The 22,840-nt window shown below is 34.0% G+C and overlaps 1 protein-coding gene across 1 annotated transcript in view; it reads right to left on the bottom strand.

Annotated features, from left to right (window-relative positions):
* Positions 1–6: 6 nt before the first annotated feature.
* Positions 7–22,840, bottom strand: part of LOC141439244 (uncharacterized) — a 137,121-nt gene continuing 114,287 nt past the window's right edge. Inside the window, exon 4 of the mRNA XM_074103466.1 lies at positions 7–4,805. Within this exon, the coding sequence (XP_073959567.1) occupies positions 4,656–4,805 (150 nt within the window). The 3' untranslated portion in view covers positions 7–4,655. The remainder of the gene's footprint in view (positions 4,806–22,840) is intronic.

Raw genomic sequence — 22,840 nt, 5'->3', positions numbered from 1 at the left:
TAGATTTAAAAAGAATAGGCAATACATTAACTTCTATACAAGTCAATTGGTATGACTTATCAGATAACTAAAAACTAAACTAAAGAAAGAATATTCACTAAAATCTTAAAATTAAGAGCTAAAATATAACCCTATACTAGGGTCAAATATACAGGCCATTTTTATACATAAAAGATCACGCGTTCAGTAAAGTAATTATTTTATTAACATAATGGCAAAAATATCAACTAATAGAAATTAAAGAACAATGATTATTTTTTATCATTTTCACAAAATACTGGGAAATAAAATTACTTCTTTGCAAATGTGAAAACATTTTGAGTAAATTTGCTCAAGTTTGTTTTGTTATGAGTAAAATTTGTAAAATATTGAACGAAGCAATTTTTCCTAAATTAATTTTGCTGGAAAAAATTCGTGTAAGTATAATATACACGTAATTTATGTTTTGACACCATGTTCTCCTTACATAACAATCTCACATAATCAGCACAGGAAGGGGGCAAATACCTCAAAAAAATTTTCTGTGGAAATTTAATCAAAAATATGTGAACACGACTCTATTGTTAACATCATAGAACCGTGTTCAAATATTTTTGATCAAATTTTTGCTCAGAAGTTTACGAACTCGACTGTACGACGACAAGGAAAGCGAAGAGGAATGCTAGGTACAGTCGAACCATTAATTGATTTCTGACCCACCGTAGAACGTTCTCACAGTAAGTACCATAATAAATTCCCTTGTCAAGCTATGCGATGTCACTAGACTTTTTCTACGAAAAGGTTCCATTGTGGGTCACGATTCAATTGATTCGTGTACCATGCGGCCATAACGCGCGAAGCGTCAGGACCTCCTAATTAATTTAGGAAATAATATAGCACCTACGAGTGGTGGTTATGTAAAATAGTTATAGACGGGAATCAGGGAGATTTATAATTTTTTATTGCCATTTTTGAGCTTCAACAATTATACAAAGAAAATTTAAAAATACTTGAGTAAATTTAATCAAGTCATGGTTTTTGATAAAAAAAATAGTAGAGAGATTATTCCTTAGTTTACTTAATTCTACGAATAATTACAATTATATTGCTTACTGTTTCGTTTATAGGTATGTTATTATTTATCGTGTAAAAGCGGAAAGCCTGTTTTTTTAATAGAAAACGCATTGTTTCAATATTTTATATTCAGGTATTTATTAACTGGTTATTCCTTGAAACGTGATTGAAATGAAACTTTACTAGTTTTCAAATTACTAGTCAGTTTTAACTGATGAAGTTCAGAATAAAATTCAGAAAAGTAAACTTAAACAGAAGATTAAATACGAATAACCCAAAATATTTCGACAAATAGTTGAATTAATTTGATACAACACATGTAAATATTTTTCAATTTTTTCAAATTATGGTTGACACTTTACTATACTTTGGTCGATCTTACACCAAGAACTTGTTTCACCACTTATTGATAAATTTTATAAGCTAGTTATCTGTAATGCCACCTCTGTTTGTTTTGTCCGAATAAACAGAGACGGCATCACATTTATTATCTGTCACATATAATATCAATAAGTAGGTATTGACAAGCCCTTTGGAATCAATAATTTAAAAAAAACCTTTACAGAGGTGTTTAGTCAAATTAAGCCAATCGTTTGCTAATAAATGTGAATGAGTTATTCAATATTTTGTGTACTTAAGTATAACAAATAATAGTCTTTTTTAATGATGAAATCTTGCGTTTTCTATTTTGAAGCATTTATAAAAGATTTTATGTATATTGTCTTCTACAAAATTTTATTCTTATAAAGAGCATAAGCATACCAATTTAATTTATGTACAAAACTCTTATGCGCTTTCTGTCATTTTAATTTGCAATATTTGTGCTAATAAATAATTAATTAACAACTTTATTTACATTAAAATTCAATTTTAAAATAAAGAAATATTAAATTTAATTATTAACTAACACAAATAAGCAAATAATAATCAGCAGATAAGAGTTTCCAAGAGATCATTAGGAAAACTTTTTTTTTATTTAATCATCTCCTTAAATAAATACATATCACATTTGAACACATCCTTCCATTTTGTAATCACTAAAATGAAATAGCTAAAATGAAAAATGATGAATTTTATGACAGCATTTTTGTTCCCAACATGTCTTGTTCCCAATTTTGATTACTAATATAACAAATAAAGGAAACAAAATTCAAGTTTTGATGTAGGGGTCTACGCACACAGTGAATTTTTTAGCCTCAAACGCGTGTTTACGGGCGCCGAAAATTTTCCAAAAGCTAGTACGAAAGTGAGTTTATAACGACATCACTTATAATATATCGAATGTAACAACCAAGAAAAAGTCCCAACATGATCTTTATACCGAGTGTGGCCTGTAACATGAGCAAATAATTAAAACATACATAGATCATACTTATCAAACTGAACAACATTGGACTTGTAATAATAATCAGTTTTTTTTTTATTACACTTTAAAGTTTATTCGAAGAAGCAATGTAAAGCAAAATGTTTGATGTTTGTAGCGTGACAGGTGATGTCAGTTGGATTCTGGGATAACGTACATTGATAACAGAATTTATGAAATAATTTAAACATAATCTGTATGAAATAAAGATAATTTGTATGAAAAAGGGAAAATCTAAAGACTCCATTATTTTTAAAAGTCGCTGAACTATTGTTCAGTTTGACGAGTAGGTACGATCTATGTTTTAATTATATGCTCATATTTACGTGCCACACCCGGTTTACATAATACTGATTACAACGATCAACTGTATTTAATGACCAAATATTGCTGTTCATGCGATGATTATTATATACGATTTTGACTGTATATCTCAGCACATAATGATGACTAATATTTATTGTTATTTACCTCGACGTTTCGACCACACTGCAGTGGCCATGGTCAGGTATCGACTAATCGCGTGACCAATGCCGTTGCAATAAAATAATACTAATATAGGTAACTTTAGCAATAAGTAGAAGTCATGGTATAGTTAGCGCCACTAGAGTTGAGGTCACGCACACAAGAACATGTAGTGTAATTACAGCAGGATTTAGACATTCATTCTTCTTTTATGCAATCAGTTCTTGTAGCTGTGTGTGTAATCATTTACTTCAACTCTGGTGGAACTACCTATGCTTCGTTTTTTTTAGCATTAGAAAGAAGGTAAGCGATCTTGATGTGTCTTTTTATTGAAAAACACTTTTGAAAAATAAATCACAGCAAATATGTAACAATTAGCAAGGGCATATTATGATCGTTTACATGCTTTTCGTATTATAAGTAATAGTTACTATTTTTTAAAAACGTTTTCAATAAAAAGACCTGTCAACATTGTTTATCTTTTTTCTAATGCTAAAAAAAACGAAGTATACAGGTATATCAGTTATGAGTGAGAAACACATAGTTTAAAATATGACTAAGTCTTGTTTACCTACGCGCGTTAACTTCCTATCGTCTACGTCTAAAAAATACACCGTGTGTATAAATCCTAACATTTGAATAAATTTCGACCAATCTATGTAAAAATACAATTGAAACAAAACTTTCACAAATTTAGTGGATGACAAACAAGTATCGTACTTAAATTACAAATTCTAGAACTATCTTATCTTATTACAAAACCCTTACATTCCTTGTAACACTCCACTGATTGATTATAATCCCGAACCAATCGTATAATTAACGCTTTACTGGAGGAAATTCGGATGTGAAATAATCAATTTAATTATCGAGTTTTACAGAAGTGGCAGAGTCTATTAATCACCTTAAATTAGCTTTTTATACATGAAATATTATTAAAATAGACCATCTCTGATAAAATTTTCATTTGTTTATAACTTGGCACACTCCCTAACCCTCCTCCCCCATAAATACACTACGGTTATTCTAAAATAAACATTTTTATTACAAAAATAAAAAAATGAGATCAATCGATGATAATTTTTAGGCTGCTCTCTTTGGAACAATTTCAGGGGAAAACGGACTTCATTTTTATAATAAAATAAAATCTATTTTTGTATAATATAGAACAAATCTGGTCCATTCGAAGTACTTTTCTAACAAATTTCTTAAAAATTTCATAGAGATAAGTATATGTACGCGTTTAGGTATAACTACGGATTATATATTTGAACACCGAAAGCGGAATGTAAAATTGACACGAGTACTTTTTTATTCAATAATACTATATAATATTTAATAATTTCGGTTATTACTTGAAACTTTATTAACGTCCTTTATTCGATATTTGCCCTACAATATTCAAAGATGAGGAAAACAATATTGATTAAAAAATTTGACAGCTAAGTTACTTTAAATTTACATTCCGTAGGACTCATTCTTCAAATATCAAATTTCAGTTCTTAATTCTCGCATTGCCATACAATCTTCATAAATATTCTCATTATATAAAGAGAATTCAATTCTACGAAAAATATTTAACAATTTCATCCCTATAAAACATGTCAAAAAGTGCGTACGTTTATACAAATACAGTTGGGTCTATCGCAGCAAAATGGCTATTGATCAATAACCGATAGACAAAATGTATACAATATTAACAAACGTGGCGAAAGAGTAATCAATGTATTACTCGCAGCACGCTAGGTGAAGCAAACTTCGTGAATAAGTTTGCTCATCGTTTACTTAGAAATTTCCAGCCGAGCATCAGAAGTACTGCTGTACAGATGGAACCAGCTGACAGTTTGTCTGGTATTATTGATGACAGTAACGAACTTTCAGATGAATTGTCCTCAGTTGAGACTTCGGGCGTAGCTGCGTCCGTCTGAAAAAGAGAACAAAAATAGAGCGATTAATGAATTGACAGCATTAAGATTTTTTTTTAGCCTGTCATTACTTATTTCTAAAAGCAAACAATTATAAACAGTATTATCGTTAGTGTCAACTTATTAACACGATTTATTATGGATATTATTCAAATGGATTATGTATTCAATTCAAAATTTCAGTTTATGGAATATGTCGCAAAAAATAAATACGACAGCCAATTTTAATCAAACCTGAAACGAAATTCTTTTCAACAACAAAAAACGGTATCGCATTACGTCTCATAATAAATATTAATACCCGGTAAACACTCACAATATTAAATGTGCAGAAAATTACAAGAGCTACCGGTTTCCCTATAATCTTTTATGTTTTGTCATCCGTCAAAATGTATTTTCGCATTTTCAAGGATCAGTGGAGAGGGTTCAGTCCCGAGGCTTTTTGTGAACGGTGTTTCGGTCCTTCAATTCTTTTTGCGTCTCTCGATCCGTCTTATTCGCTTCGACGCCATTAATATTCATAAGCAAATTGCTGAGATGATCCCGAGTGTTTTGGGACGCGTTTTCATTTGAGAAACGCTAGGGTTTTTACAAAGTATTAGTTTAACAACACCATTTTATCCACATAAAAATGGTGAAGGCAAGCGTTGTAGTACCACTACTACGGAAAACATCGTGAAGTTTTTGCTTACGATAGATGAAGAGAAACAAATCATTCGGAACACTCAAATACGCTCAATTTGCAAAACTCAATCGGCAACAGAAAAAACAAATTCAATTCGAATTTTATCTCATCGGCATCAAAGCTACCGTAAAGATACTCTTCCCCAACAAACACACCTGACTCATTTAAATATTCCTTTCCAACCCCCATATCTGTACAGAAATGGGGTGCTCTCCAAGATAAGGGATTAAAAAGAAAATGCCATCCCATTGTGGAGACACCCACTTGTACGTGGCGGAGCAATCATCCGAGACGCTTGCTAAAAAAAAGGAAACAGAAAAAGGCATTATAAAGGAAAAAGTAAAACATGTTTAAGAAGGGAACTTGGAGTAGGCAGGCAGTAATGGAGATCGCGGAACTGAGCTTGCTCGTTAGGGAATGGCAAATTGAGATACGTGATGTGATGACTTTGGCTTTGTATTAGTCGAGGCGCCTTTGAGTTGTGCGATTGCCGGAGGGTTTAAGTAATTAGGATTTTAAGATGCTTTGAGCAATGAGGAAGTACCAGTGAAACAATAAGTCTAATAATTAGAAAAACTAATTAAAGCGGATGAAGTGCCGTGATTATAGCCTCTAAAATACTAGGCCAAAGTACTCTGATTTCAGTATGTGGTACCTTGTTGAATGCATTAAAAAAAACAGATGCTTTTAAATTAGCACTGGTTTACTAAACATTATAATATCACAAAAAGAGCTATTCCAGGTAATGTTGAAGTTTCATATCATAAGCAAAAAACAACTGACGCCAAGGATGAAACCAAGAAAAGTGACGAGGAAAAACAAGAAGTCCGTCAGAGCACGCTCTTTACTTGTGATTCACAAAACACTCCAGCGGACCGATCCTGAGCCAAGTGCTCAGGAAGCTGAGCCAGACGTTTTCGTGGAAAAACCCGGGAAAACGGATCGAAAATAGAGAAAAAATCGAGACATCTCCAGAAGCGACGGGTCTCAAGCCTCGAACCTTGAGCTTCGCAGTTTTCCTTTTCACACCGTCGCGAGCGCTGGCAAGAAAATATTCTGACGTAGTTATTGTGGTTTATTATAAACTAGCAGTTACTCGCGAATTCATCGACAAAGAGTTTTGTTTCTCGCTATCCTGCGGAAACTGTGCATTTTGTTCGGGGTAAAAACTATCGTAGTTGTCTTTCACGGGGTCCTAAACTATCTCCGGTCTTAAACTGTTTAAATATTATGAAGAAGTAAAATAATTTCAGATGATTTTTGATATTGCTTCTTCTTCGTTCGTATTGTAATATTAATTCAGAATAAAGCATAACCTAACCAACAAAAGTTGAAAAACCCCCGAAATTGTCACTTCAAAAGTTCAATATCTCAAAAACGGCTGAACCGATTTTGATGAAACATGTCTAAGAACCATCGCTAGAAATTCCTGCTTTCAAAAAAAAACCGCATTCAAATCGGTTCATCCGTTTAAGAGTTACGATGCCACACACAGACACACACAGCGGTCAAACTTATAACACCCCTCTTTTTGCTTCGGGGGTTAAAAATAGTGAAGATTGCGACTAATAAGCTATATAACACCAACTAACCACAAAACCAACTGATCAGACACCACCGTGAGCTGCAGCGATCCTCATCTGCACTTACTACCAAGTGAGATAGACGTTAATTACTCTGATCCGACTTAAATTAATAAAACCGTCAAAATCCACGATCTACTCGTCTTTTAGCGTGACAATTAGGTTCCTAATGATAGGTCCCGCCAGGTCCCGCCAATCAAAAAAAGCGAGAAGAGCGAAAAATGCGTTGGTCGGCTCGGCTCGGCCGGTCAAACGGAGCCGATCGACTTCCTTAACGTTCACTTGAGTCTGTTCGATTCGGTGTAACACCATCCCGAACCTTTGTTTCTCGCCACTCACCGTGCCGTATCATTAACTCGGAGTGGAACTTTTTGGACTTTTTAACGTTAATCCTTTTTTTATATGGAAGTGGTGTCACTGATCTTTGAGAGGCGTCGCTCATTCCCGATATGCTGACGGTGCTACATGGTAATTAGTGGAATTCGTGCTTTTGCTGCAATTTTGCTTTAGTCGCTCCACTGAATTCAAATGATTTCAGCTACGCCGTTTTTGCAAAAAACAAAATATTGTTCTTGAAATCAGTGTCGACATTGTTATTTGATTTGGGAATTTAAAGTACATTTACTTTAGACTAACGTACCCGCGTTTTCACTGGCATGAAGCAAAACTCGCAGTTGAATTGTAATTTCAGTTTTACTTTGTTTATCTGTGTAAAAATTCTCGTATCAGTTGTTAGGATTTTACAAATCTTGATCCCGGAAAAATATCGAGACAAAAAGTACGCTATTAAAATTTATAATAAAAGAAGTTCAGCTATTTGTATACTAAATGCCATCCAAATCCATCCAAGCGTCTCAACGTGAAAGAGTACACATACACACGCATAGACACGTATGCAAAAACCATACTTGCAATCTTTTGCATTTAACTGTAAATTTACAACGTAAATAGTATTTTTTTTTTCAAAAAACTAGCCTAGCGATATAAAAATTATTATCTTCTCTTCTTAGTCGGACACTCTTGTCAGAGTGGTCGTGGTTGCGCAGACGAGGTACACGGAGAGATTTTCGGTGGGTCGTAGACTTTTTCGAGGACAGCCCTCTTAGCAATGTGCCTGCCGGTTAGAGGCGTTGGGTGTACACTGGGCCATGGTGGACTCAGTAGCTTTTTTAATCAGGTCAGTCCAGCCAGTTGGTGATCGGCCGCGTGCCCTCTTGCCTTCCACCTGCCCCTGAACCACCAATGTCTCCATTGAGTTCACATTCCTGGAGATGTGACCAAAGAACTTCAGTATTCGTAATTGCACAGTTATCAAATCGTTAATTTGTTATGTTTCGAAACTACTAAAGCAAATCCTAAAAGTTATCCAACTATTCAAATTTAGATGCTCCCAAGATATAAAACAAGAGCCAATCGAAACAAAAAGCAATCATGACAAATTCGCTCCGCCTGCCAGCGAGTAGCCAGTTAACATTAAAATAGAAATTAATTAACATCTTCAATAGGGATACAACACCTGTTGAGCACGACATGGGAATAGGCAAACATAAAGGGTTAGATGATCCACCGGCGTATTGTCTTTCGGCCACAAAACGTTCTACACCGATGACTTTCTACCCGTTAAGTAGTAAGAGAAAAATTTTATGAGAAAATAAGTAATACTACTGAATATAATTTTCTTGGCACGCTAACAAAGGCAAATAAAGAATCGAAATTCATTTTCAGCATTCATGCTCAAAGCACTGCACAAAAGGAAAAAATAAAGATCTAATCTAACAGTGCAATAAGGTATCGGGGACCCAAATATGATCACAAGGAGTGAGATAGGCAAAAATAAATCAAGGGACTCATGGCATTTTATTATCATAATGAAATCTGGAAACGGAAAGGCAATTGAAGATGGTGTTTGTGAAAAAGCAGGTCGGATTTATGAATATTAGGTAGACTTTGGCACGGTGGATGTAATTTTTGGTTTAAATGTGTAATTGGCGATTCTGGTGAGAGATATTGTCGTAAGTAAGGAAATGTGGTGAAGAGATTTTTTATATTTATGTAAGTATGAGAATAACTGCTTGACTAATATTCAAAGTGACCTTAATGGAGCAAATCTTTTTGTAATCTATTTAAAGCGTTTTTAAACTATTGAAAGCGGATTGTTCTGATTTACTCGTAAAGAAGACTTCCAATTGATGTGCCACGATTCTGACTCATAATTAATGTCACCCGGGACTTCTTAGTCACGACGACCAACTTAAATTGCTAAAATTATTTCAATGTTTCCTGCGATAGCGTTAGTTACTTGCAATGTTGTCGAAACAACGAGCTACTTTTAACAATATATTTTAAATTTTGAAGAATAATTGTTTTCGCGCTGAGGTTGTCGATTAACTTTAAAAACCGGCAAAGTGAGAGTTAACAGACAGACAGACTATAAGGGTTCCGTTTTTATTTTAAAGGTCCGGAACCCTAAAAATATACAAATAGAATTATTTACTTTTCCGAGCCTCAATTTTTTATCCTCACACATTTCAAGTGGGTACATACAGCCTAAAGTTTTTTCTAAGCATATTTCTCAATCTGAAAACCCGAGGACACCGTTACCAAAATTAAAGACTCATTCATAATTCAGATTTGTCAAAAAGCATGAAGATAAAAAAGTCATCGAGATTTCCCCCGTGGATTCAGTTTTGTACTTTTATTTCTTCGACGCCTTTTCCATCTGATAAGTGACAGCGATGGTGATTGTGTGATTTTGTATATGAATGTTTAAGAGTAAATTATGATTAGTATTAGTAAAAGCTCCGAGAGACAGTAGGAATCTTATTTGTATTAGATAGAAAGAAAGAAAGGTTTATTTTGGCTCCATGAGTATTAAATATTAGAGATATTGTAAAACCTTCTAGAGTAGGTACTCCTTGTAAATGTTACTCAAATAGAAAAAAAGAAAAAACACAGACAATGGCTCTTTATTGGACACCATACTCGTAATATAGTAAGCAGTACGAAAACATAGGAATTACAAAGCTTTAATTGTTTTTCTCGCGCGTGACCAGTTTCTACCCCCCCACTCAAAAAGGGGGTGTTATAAGTTTGACCGCTATATGTGTCTGTATGCCTGTCTGTGTGTCTGTCTGTGGCACTGTAGCTCTTAAACGGGTAGACCGATTTGAAAGCAGTTTTTTTTTATTTGAAAGAAAAATTTCTAGCGATGTTTTTTTGGACATGTTTTATCAAAATCGGTTCAGCTGTTTTCCAACTTTTTAACTGTTATTTTGCAGTGTTTTCCTATTATCATGTTATTTTAACCATTATTATTTTTAAACTTTATTTATTTTTTCAGGTCCTTCCAAGATTGATCCAAATTAACCAACACAGCAAAATAAAAAACTTCTAAAAACCCATTAACATGTTTTATATACCCTAACATATAGGTCCGTAATCTAGAAATTCACCCTCCGCGCTTAAAAGTACAGTCATGCTGAATATTATGATAACAAATGCGTCACGCATAAAAAAGGGAGTTATTATCAACAATAAATTGCACACGGCATGCATTTATTGCCGTCAACACCTTAGGCAAGCTTCACATTCCAAGCCAAGCCGTAAAAATTTAACATATGATTTGCTTTCTTCGAAATTTACAGACACAAAGTCAAACACAGTACGTGCTTATAAAAAAAAAGTGTTATTAGAAGTAGTTCAAAATATGCTAGTTGACTCTTATTTTTTTCAAATTGAGAACTTAGATAATTAATTAATAAATATAGAATCGTTACATATTATAACGTTACGTTACATTAGTTAATGCAACAACTAATATAATTGTCTAGTCTATAAAAATGAGAAGTCTATTTCTGGGAACTCATAATTATACTTCTACACAATACACGTGCCCAAATCTACAAAAAACAAAAGCAAATTGAAAAATTGTCTGTTTTAAATAAAAATAAACCTGTAAAAGAATTCATGTACCATTTCAAGAAGAAACCTTTATCCCGCACCCTACAGCATTAATGTAATCTACGTAATAAAAACGATATTAAATTTAAGTCTTCCACTTTTTTATAACGGAAGATGGAAAATGCGATTTTCATATCAGTTGTTAAATAAAACGATGGATTTAGATATTTTAGATGCCGCCACGTGTGTGAGGGTATAAAAAGCGAATGTGTTTGTTGCTATTGATATTTTTTGCAGTTATCTGATAATGTTACTGTAAGTAGTATTTTTACCCGTGTGGTGTCGGGTTAGAATTACACCTCTCAATTTCTTCCGTGGATGTCGTAAGAGGCGACTGAGGATATAGGTTAAGGTATACCGTAGGCGACAGGCTAGCAACCTGACACTATTGTACCGTTTTTGTCAAACTTAAAACCTAAAATTGCTAAAAGTGGCTCCGAAGCGGTAACGTTTCGTGTGCTCTGCCTACCCGATTTCTGACTTAAAAATGGGCGGGTATGATATTTTCGTTCTTGTTCGCCTTTTGAGGATCTTTCTCCCGCAACGGTTATCAGTTCTTTATCGGTGACTTTCTTTGACTATTTACCGTATTCGAGATTCTATATCGCGCTATGGTAAGAGCTATGCTTCTCGAAGCTCAAAGCTCATAGCTCGTTGCGTGACTCTGAGACTCTCCAAGAGGACAAGGGTCTCTAAGCCATAGGTCGCTGGTAACCCACACTGTACTCTTCAGGCCCTGCGGATTTTTGGACGAGAAAAAATTAAGTTTTCTGAACTTAAAAATAATATCGGTTTTATTTTATCCGCGTTATTTTCTTACCAAAACAGTGCATTTATTGTTATAACCTTACGAATATAAGCAATTTTTATGTTCCCTTTTTATTCGCCGTAGCCCTACAACATAAACTTGGAAATAAAAGATTTGTTGTAAAAATTAAACTCTTAAGATTACCCCCTCTATCGGATAGGCAATGAAACAAAGCATAATTTTTATTATTCTTTTAAAGATGGCGGCTTTTTGTTTTTACAATTCCAAGTTTTAAAGAGCTGAAATAAAATGTGCGTAATTTTTGTATCTCTTTCTATTAAAATTGAGATCGTAAGTAAGGATGAAAGATATGGTTTTATCTGTGTTTTTAATTAAAAGTCTTCTGAAAGTCTAAGAGTCGTTAATAGAGTGAAAAACTGGATACTCATTTTACATATTTTGATCAAAAATGCACGATTTACAAAATCAAAATTATATAAAAAAATAACATTGTTTCTATAATAATTAAGGCGATCGCTAAATCTTTTGTTTCACACCTGCCGTGATAACGTGGTGACTTAAATAGTAGATTGTACAACAAGAGCATCATCATCATCATCATCCCAGCCTATATACGTCCCACTGCTGGGCACAGGCCTCCTCTCAGATCAAGAGGGCTTGGGCCATAGTTCCCACGCGGGCCCAGTGCGGATTGGCAACTTCGCACGCACCATTGAATCGCTTCGCAGGTTTGTGCAGGTTTCCTCACGATGTTTTCCTTCACCGCAAAGCTCGAGGTAAATTTCAAATGTAATTCCGCACATGAATTTCGAAAAACTCAGAGGTGCAAGCCGAGGTTCGAACCCATGACCCTCTGCTTGAGAGGCGATAGGTCAAACCACTAGGCCACCACGGCTTACTAGGCCACCACGGATTAGGCAACAAGAGCATAAAACGAGCTATTTTACCCAAGACGTTCATATAGATATAGATACGTCGAGAGGAGAGGAAAGTGGGTTTAATGCTCGAGTTTTACACTCTGCTTTTCACTTCGATGGCGAGGAAATGAAATAGCAACAGTGGAAACAAATTATTCACTTACTATGTAGGTACCTTTTATTGTTCACGCATCTCTTAACCCCTGGTGTTGCCGATGTTTATGGGCGGTGGTGATCTATCTCTTACCACCCCACTTGCTCGTTTGCCATCCAGCCGCAAAAAATACTATTATAATTATAAATTTTTAGTTTTATAGATATATTTTGATTGTTTTTTTGTTTTATGTAAATTAAAAATTATTTAAATAAAATATGTAGAAACTTCTTTGTTTGTGGCTGTTTACACTTGTTTGCCTTGGTCTTAGACGAAGATTTTACTTTATGCACTAGAGCATAAAAAATCATTGTATGTCGCCTAGATCCAGCATAAGCACGAACTTTACGAGCATGAGAAGTGAAAAATTGTTGTGATGTCAAGGGATGAAACGTATAACTTTCAAGGTAAGGTAAGGTTTTTTTCGAATACGAATTTTGCAATTATTCGGACGACTGTATTACATGTAAAATCCGTTAAAACGGTTGACTCACGAAAGCGTAACTAACAAAATAATTTAAAATTTTATTCACGCCAAGGACTTAAGTTCGCATCAGTAATAAAGAAATGCCAAAGTAACAAACGAACGTCACTTAACGCGTTCCGACGACAACGAAATTTATTTAACAATGACCAATAAAATTAACATCACCCTATAAAATTTAAAAGCTCATCAAAAAATCAAATCTCATTACAGTATTTTAATTGACAATAAAGTTAATTTAAAGATTCCCGAACGAATCCATGTGGTTCGAGAAAAATGTCATAACTTTGTCATAAAATTTGGGACAAATGAAGCTGAAAGTCCAGATTTTACGAGGTTTTATGAGAAAGACGCGTGCGCATGTTAATAATGTAAGGTAATTTTGTATACAGGCCGTTACTTTTTTTATGAGCGTCTGTATTATAGTGATAAAGAGTTTCGTCCATTATCGGGGTATTTAGTGCTAATTGAGCTTTTTATTGACGATTTTATGTCACAAGACATTTTTACGAGAGAGTTATTTATAAAAATAACAAGTGATTTTTTTAACACATGGCCACTATATAGTTTTTTGTGTTTAAAATAATATATTCGGACGTACAAAGACATTGAGATATAATGTGCACAATTTAAAGTAAGACCTGTCCTAAAAAAAACCTAACTACATATATATTCGCCAATCTTGTCTTCAATTGTACCTTCATAATAATGCGTAACTATACATTAATTTATTTAATTATAGATATTTTTATGGGTATGTACCATCGTACATACCCATAAAAATATCTCATCAACTCAATATCATGACTGATGAGCCAAATATGTGGTCTACCACCCTAAAGTTGCCCATAATGCCCATAGACGTGTCTGTCAACATGAAAGTTCGACTTTAGCGATATATTCATTTGATAGGAACTTGTTAAAAAATTGATAGACCACTTATTTGGCTGATGGTACATTTTATCAATCAATAGAGGTATTATAAGGAGGAAGACATTTGTTTAAAAACTTGGAATTACTGAACTTTTTTTACTAATAGAAATATAGAATGGGGTGTAAACTAAAAGAATGTTCCTCTAAGGATGCAGTATTCAGACAAAAAACAAATAAATAATTCAACCGAATGAAGAACCTCTACCTTTTCACGAATGCATTTAAAAACAAAGCCAACGTGACGAGATATACTTCATCTTTGTCTGATACGTCATTTTTTGACGACCGGATGGCTGAGTGGTTAGAGAACCTGACTACGAAGCTTAAGGTCCCGGGTTCGAATCCCGGCCGGGGCAGATATTTGTATGAATAATACGAATGTTTGTTCTCGGGTCTTGGAAATAATAAATAATTTATCTATATAAATATGTTTATCCGTTGCCTAGTGTCCATAGTACAAGCTTTGCTTAGTTTGGGACTAGGTCAGTTGGTGTCAAGTGTCCCATGATATTTATTTATTTATTGTTTTTATTTTTTTATTATTACTATCTCACTCCTTTTCTGTCTCATGACATAATTTATCTCGTCTTGTTGGCTTTACTTCAATGTAGTAGGATCTGACGATCAATTATAAGTCAGTTAGAAACAATTAAAAGCATTCCCACAAACAAAGCAACATTGTAGAATATCAATTGTCTCCAAGAATTCATATCTTTCATACCGCGCTTCAACGATCGAATAAAACGTTCATTTCATCGAAACTATCGATATGAAAATGTCGACGTAAACTATCGATATGGCGATCGTTTCCATTTATAGGTTATACAAACGTCAAACGTAATTGAGGTAAACATTGTTGGTGCTATGTTGAACAGTAACCGTGAAAAATAACCTTTTGTCGCATTAATTATCCGTGAAAATGTGTTTTTACATAGTAATAGTTTGTGCTTCAAATATTTACGATATTAGTTTTTGCAAAACTTTCTGAAAATACAAGCTTTTTATGACTGTACTTTTTGCTGACTGAACTTTAGATACATTGTAATCTAAACTAAACATCGTGTTATTTTTATTTTCGATAACATTAAGGGATGGAAACGTCGGAGACCCAGACGGAGTCGGCAGGATGACCTGGATGTATTTCTCGACGTCTGGCCTCAGGCTGCTTTGGATCGGGAGAAATGGAGGACATGGGGGGAGGTCTTTGCCCAGCAGTGGCTTATCAATCCAGGCTAGATAATAATAATAAAATAACTTAATGGGACATTCGACAGGTCAAATAATAATGATAACCATTATAAGTAAATCCATTTTTTTTTCAATCCGGAATCATCATTGGAACTTTCTCGCAGTAAATGTGTTGATTTTAAAGGCTCTATCTGAAATAGAATTTTACGTTAATAATATATATAGTCATACATTTTTTGTTACAACATTTTTTTACTGTTGTTTAATGATCATGGAACTACCCAGTTTTTACACCATACCCTTTAACCCCGATAAATAACTATAGTCCTTTTTTTCTTATTTCCCATTGTATCATATTATCTAATTAATCATAAAAAACAGAAAAAAATGCAACTCACATAACCGTAAGTGCATCGTTAAAAACCGCCAGCTCTCGAAACGGCGAGCTTCGATAGTGACGTTTACGAGCACACAAATTAAAATTCGGACATAAAACCGTATCGATTGGTATCGACGCGTGTCGCGTCACTATAAAGTTGACATGTGAGTTTTGATGGCGCTTGGAGGATTCCGTAGACAATTAAAAAGAAATGCCCGGGATTTTAGCCAAATTTCCATGGGCCTTCCCGTTTATTATAATAATATCGTGGATTTTAGGTTAGCTAGAAAAGATCCCTTTTAGGGATAAGTTCGCGTTTGTACTCTTTTCTTTTGTTGTTTTCTTTTTGTATTATTTTTGTGTTTTATGTACAATAAAGTATTTACATACATACATTTTAAAATCGTTATATACAAAACACCCGCGCCAAAGTTCATGTCTCTGATTAGAAATAGAGAGATGAAATTTAGAGAGAGCTAGAGAGAGATTGAAATTTGGAGATTTTATTCAGAATCCCGTGAGAATGTCGAGGAAAAAAGTAGCCTATGTGTGTTGTAGTTTTGTTACCCATATCGAAATTGCGTGGTTACTTTTCTTGTCCTAGAGAATTATGTCTGCCAAATTAAAAAAAAAACTAGCTCCTATGGTTTAGGCTATGCGTTGTCTGCCTATCAGTTAAGATTGTTAAGTATGGTCAATAACTTTAATTCATGAGCCACATGGAACCTTTGAAAAGGAAAAGTCTTAATTAATGCGGATGTCACTATGACGTTAACTGTGGAAGGCTCCATGGTGGCTCATAGATTAAAGTCCTTGACCGTACGTTACTATTTTGTACAGGGTGATTTGGGAGACGTGAGTACGATCAATCTTACACCCTTAGTAATTGGTAATGGACCGTTCACAACCATATTATGTAAGTAAAACACCCACAGGCCTACACTTTTGATTGCAGAGTAATCATGCAGTAGTAAATAATTTAATATGTACTGTTTGTTTTCAACATTAAAAAAAATGACGTTAATCTCTCATGCTGGTACGACATAGTATTGTTGGTCCTGCTTAAGTCTCCTGAATCACTCTATAGATATAGATCATCATCATCGTTATCATATCAGCTGTAGGACGTCCACTGTTGGACATAGGCCTCCCCTATATATACTGATCCTCTATTCTATAGATAGCTACGCATAAAAAATCCCAAAAAACGGAACCCTAAAAACAACTGACATAAACGAGTCACAATAAAAACTTGAGTTATATGTTTTTTTTGGTTATATTATTTATGTTCGAATCGTAAGGATTTCGACTAATCGCCGGTTGTAATAAACTGCACGTATCATAAACAGTTTATAGACGGGAACGTACGAGAATGTATGGAATATATTCCCGTTATGTCTAGCTTTTAGTATCAGGCTTATCTCGTGTTACAGGTTGCATGCGGATTTTAGTTGTAGTTCGAACGTGAGTTTTATGTTAGGTCGTGGAATAATAGTTTTTATTTTATGTCGCAAATGCTAACTAGGTATATCCAAATTTTTATAAGATTTATTATTGTACAATATGAATATCGACCTATACATGTAATACTTTAAATGATATAATTAAACTACACATTTTTAATTGTTTATGTGAATAAAATTTTTGTGGACGTCCTACTTCTGATAATAATGACGATGAACTTCTTCAAAATAATTATATTATTGAAGATCTGTCAACTCCAATTTCACATCCATCAAACAATCTCTTTCGTCAAACGAATTAGACATTCCAAAATTAAATTTGAACTTCATTTCGCGACTCTTTTCATAAAACTCCTTTCTTGCACTGTAAATAACCTTGCATATTGCTTCGAGGCTTTGCCAGAATAAACTCATTTTTATAATCTGTAGCATAGAGTTGAATTTCTATTGATGCAAATAAGATTTTTTCTAGTAGCCAGATCGGTATCGAGTAAAAATTATCCCCCATTTCTTTCAATCCCTTTGAACCGATTTGTCGACGCCGTAAAAAAACCTTTTGTGTAACTTCAAAGCAATGACGTAGGTTATTATTACGCTCCTACGAATTGAGTTTATAAAATTGTTATTTTCAAACAATATTGGTTATATTTAATTTCTATACATACATGTGCTATAAAATCAGATGCGGATATTTTGAGCATCGATTATTTGCACCGTTGTTAATTAGTTTTAATTAAATTAATGTATGGTATTTTTGTATGAAACAAAAAAAATATTACCACACAATACCTAAGTAATTTAAGCGTATAATTGATTCTTAAGTTATTAGTTACATATCCGCACCTAATTATCTAGCACCTTATATAATTATTTCAGACCTGTATGTTAAAAGAAAAGACAGAAATAATTTTAACCAGATTTTCCTTAACTTTACTGTTACCATACTATGCTATGACTTTTTATTGAACACCACGATAGTAAATGATACGGAAAACCGGTACACGAAAAAAAAACTAACCGACTTAGCAATACCTACCTTATCACTTCATAGCAATCCCTTCCAGGCAACCTTTCTCAGCAGAGCAAAGTAGGTAAGGACTAAATTTGAATTCGACTGACAGTTTTTAAGTTGATTTTTTTTTAGTAAATACAAAGTTATATTTTAGTGTCAAAAGTAAATTAAAAATCAAAAAATTATTAACTTTAACATAAAAATAACAGAGAAACCTTATTTTCAATTTTTTTTAAATATAAACTTAATTTCTAACCAAAGTCAATCCTCAATAGTCTGATTTAATTATAAACGCAACAACCTGAACGGTATATTAATCTAACCACAACATTAAGCCATCCTCATTCAAAATTGAATCCTATTCTAATGCAAATGATGTCTAAAATAAGACAAATAAATACAGAGGGCGAATCCCGTATTCCAATTTATTTTTTATTTACTTTTTAAAATGTATGCAAATGAAAATGACTCCTACCGATTGATGCTTTGTAAGATCATTTCTATCTGTCCTCGTCTATCTTACAAATCTACCTATATATCTATCTCGCTCTTTGAATAATGAAAGTAATTTTGCGACGTCGTTTCAATTGAGAAAAAGGTATAAAATTATACAGATTGGCCAAATGTGTTGTAAGAGGATTTATTTTTATTTCGTTTATTTAATATCTCTGTGGTCTCTTTTTACCTTTGGTGTTTAATCGCCTTAACAAAGAGTAGGTACATTTGTGTTATTGTACTACTGGATATACATATTTATGTTATAGTAATTGTAATTTCTAGGGTTCTAGAGCACAGTATAAGCTTTCCTCTCAGAACGAGAGGGCTTGGGTCGTACCTACTGCCGTGCTCACTGGTAGTTGATTTTAAAATGACCGGATGGCTAAGTGGTTAGAGAGCCTGACTACGAAGCTTGAGGTATGGGTTCAATTCCCGGCCGGGGCAGATATTGGTAGGAATGTCTGTGCTCGGGTCTTGGATGTTTATATGTATTTAAGTGTGTGTTTATCTTTATAAGTATGTTTATCCGTTGCCTATAGTATCCATACTACAAGCTTCGCTTAGTTTGGGACTAGGTCAATTGGTGTCAAGTGACCCATGATATTTAATTTTATATTATAAATTGTAGATACCTCGATTTAATAAAACATTAAATAAAAAAAATCAAATAACCCGATTGCCAAAACTAAAAGGAGGAAAATAAGTCTAGTGGTCTAGAACTGTTAAGTAGCTAATTTAAAGTTCAACAGTCGGGACCCATTACTAAGAGTTTTTGAGCGTCACGATTTAGCTACTTAACAGTGTTCTAGACCACTAGACTTATTTTCTTCCTTTTAGTTTTGGCAGTCGGGTTTTTTTTTTAATTTAATGTTTTATTTTACACTTTTTTGATATTTATGTGAAAGCGGTAGATTAAAAGTATTATAGCATATATATATTTAGAATGGGCTAATTATTAGCTTTCATTTGATACCCATATTGTTACAATACAAAATATATTTTTTCATTCCTCCGCCTTATTTTTTTTCGCAGACGCCATATTGAAATATTATATAGCCTATGTCACTTCCGACAGTTATGACAAATCCAATGATACCTCATATGGTTAAATCCGTCTAGCCGTTTAGGCTGCAGCGAGGACCAAAGAAATGGACATACATACCCACATACATATAATACAAACATACATACATACGCCTTCGAGCATTCGGGTAAAAAACACGTTTTTGGACTCTATCTCAAAACTTGATTTTGTCACCAGCCTTATAACTTTAGCAAGATAATTCTAGTTAGTTCTTCAGTTACATTTTCAGATAATATGAGACAACTTTTTTTTCGTTTGTCAATCAAACAAAAAAACGACAAAGATGTAGCTCTAAAGCTCGGGAGTGGGTGTCTGTGACGTCACATGGTCACGCCGCGCTAAAAAGTGTCACACGGCGTAACGATGCGGCACTTTGACAGGCTCTTCAACATTTTTCAAGCGACGTCAAAAAAGGAGGAGGTTCTCAATTCGGGTGTATGTTTTTTACGCAATAACTCCGCCAATTGTGGGCCGAAGTTCATAATTATTTTTTACTTCTAAAGGTCATATTTCCGAAGTGGTCCCATTGACACCAAGTCAGGATCTGATGATGGAATCCTAGAGAAATCAAGGGCAACCCTCGAATTTTTAAAGTTCACCTATAAATAGCGATTTTGGCATTTTTAACACCAAGTCAAGTATTTACTTTCAGAAAGTATCATTTGGTGAACTGGACCTGATGATGAAGACCGTAGGTACCGTTACTCTGTTATAAAATAATATAACTATGCCGTGTTTGAGCTTAATGGAATTGTTGTGAGATGCACTTTGGCTACAAATCACTAAAAACTATGAAAAAAAAATTACAAAAAAAACTGACTTCAAAAACCCTAAAAATATTTATCTACTAGTTTAAATCGGTGCCTCAGCACGAGCCAGCAGGAGTAATACATATATGTACATGTAGGTGAGGTAGACGTCTATAGTTCCACTCCTGCTGGCTCGTGCTGAGACTTCAAACTAGTAGAAAATTAATAACAGAAACAAACATGTGCAAATATTCTTTGATGATCTAACTGACGAATTAGGATTTTTAAGACACTATTCTATTGCATCAAAACCCCCCTCCCAAATCATATCCCCCACAATACTCCTAAAACAATAAATACAGTATTTATTCGTAATAAATACTCCTGAACAATAAAGTTCACATAGCACTGTACTTTAATACTCCATGAGTATTGTTACTTCGCCTGTAAAAACACCCATTCAAATTATCCCTCCCTAATAAAACGGTAGTGTATCACTCACTTGGATTACTGCTGGGTATTTATATGGCACGATTTAAATCTTTAATTCCTTGAAATTCTAACATTTTCCGACTGTCCGAACGAAGCTTATGTTTTTCGAACGTACCTATGTAGTTATGTATGAATGTATGTCTCTTTCTTTGGTACTCTCTGCTGCCTAAAGGCTGGACGGATTTTAACATTATGAGGTATCATTAGATTTATCATAACTGTTAGAATGACAGAGGGTATAATACTTCAATACCTATAATATTTCAATACGACTTCGGCGAAAAAAATATAATGACGTAATTAAAAATATATTTCGTACTGTAACCAATATGGGCATCAAATAAAAGTACTTTTATGCTACTACAATCATAGATACATATATCAAAAAAGTATAAAATAAAATAATAATTTTAAAACAAAAACGCCGATAAGAAATAAGTCTAGAATTTGTAAAGTAACTGAAAATTCAGCAGTTGGGACCCATTACAGAGAATTTTAGATATAGGTTAGGTAGAGTCATTCACGATGACGCGTGCCGTGATTCTTATTACGATGTCATTAATGTCTAATTTTGTCAAAATCACGCGTCTTCGTGGAGTCATCTCAATTGATATTATCTGAACAGTAACTGATGATTTCACATTACACAATACTTCCTGTATAATTATCCGCAACTGTCACGATCGCCACACAGCCCGTACCAAGTGTATTTTTTAAATCAAATTTCACTTGGAAAACTTGATCGTGTCGCAGTCGTATCGCAATCGTGTCGTGTAGTCTAATCGCCTCAACTGCCAAGTTCCGTACTAAACTTTATGAGGGCATTGTTTTATTAATATCTATAAAAAGTGCTTCCAAGTGTTTTAGCTTTCGCTAGAGCTTGCTTTAGCCTTTATGGGCACGCTAACTTTACTGTTTATTTGGACTAAAAGTGCAAAATTCTATTAGATTTTATTAGTTTATTGCGATAGATAAGTTTAATTAAATTACGCGGTAATGGCTTGAAAACGTAATTTACCTACCGCATGAGGTGAGTCATTGTTTATGATACCTATAGAAGTCGCTGAGTGATATCGTCATCTATATCTACATCATCTAAATCTACGTCATCTATTTCTACATATAAAACATTGCAGATAACACTGGTTATCTTGTAAGTAGGCTCTTTTGCATGTCACTTTTTCATCACACTTGCTCGTAAACAGTGTCGTAACATGCAGGCTACCTTGGTTGCAACCCCCCAAATAAAACCCTCGACCTTAATGTGCTTCTCATGTACCCCGTGGTCGGTAAATGAGTCATTGCGCGTACCTACTAATTTTCATGTCATGAAGCCCAAGGTCGGTAAATGAGTTTGTTACTGCATAGTCTGCTGCTGCTCCGTGCGTGCGCGCATACAATTTTGCAAATGTGATGAAAAACATTGTGTGTCGCACGGGCGAATTACTAACATCGACTCATTAAAGCCTACTTCTAATATATTATTATTCTCGTTGGTTATTCCTTATTTACCGCCCTTTTGAAAAGACTATTAGGTATAGCCAAGAAGACTGCGCCGCAAGAAACTTGGCAGGAAGTAATTTTTTCAGAACATAATTTATAATTAAAATTATCTTATCTATGTAAGCGAACAAAAAAGTACCTTATTGAATAATAAAAAAATACATTAAAAAGTTACAGGTAC

This window comes from Choristoneura fumiferana, chromosome 20 (genome assembly GCF_025370935.1).
Source record: "Choristoneura fumiferana chromosome 20, NRCan_CFum_1, whole genome shotgun sequence".
NCBI classification, from domain to species: domain Eukaryota; kingdom Metazoa; phylum Arthropoda; class Insecta; order Lepidoptera; family Tortricidae; genus Choristoneura; species Choristoneura fumiferana.
The sequence above is the reverse complement of the archived record's forward strand: the minus strand, read 5'-3'. Positions and strand labels throughout refer to the sequence as shown.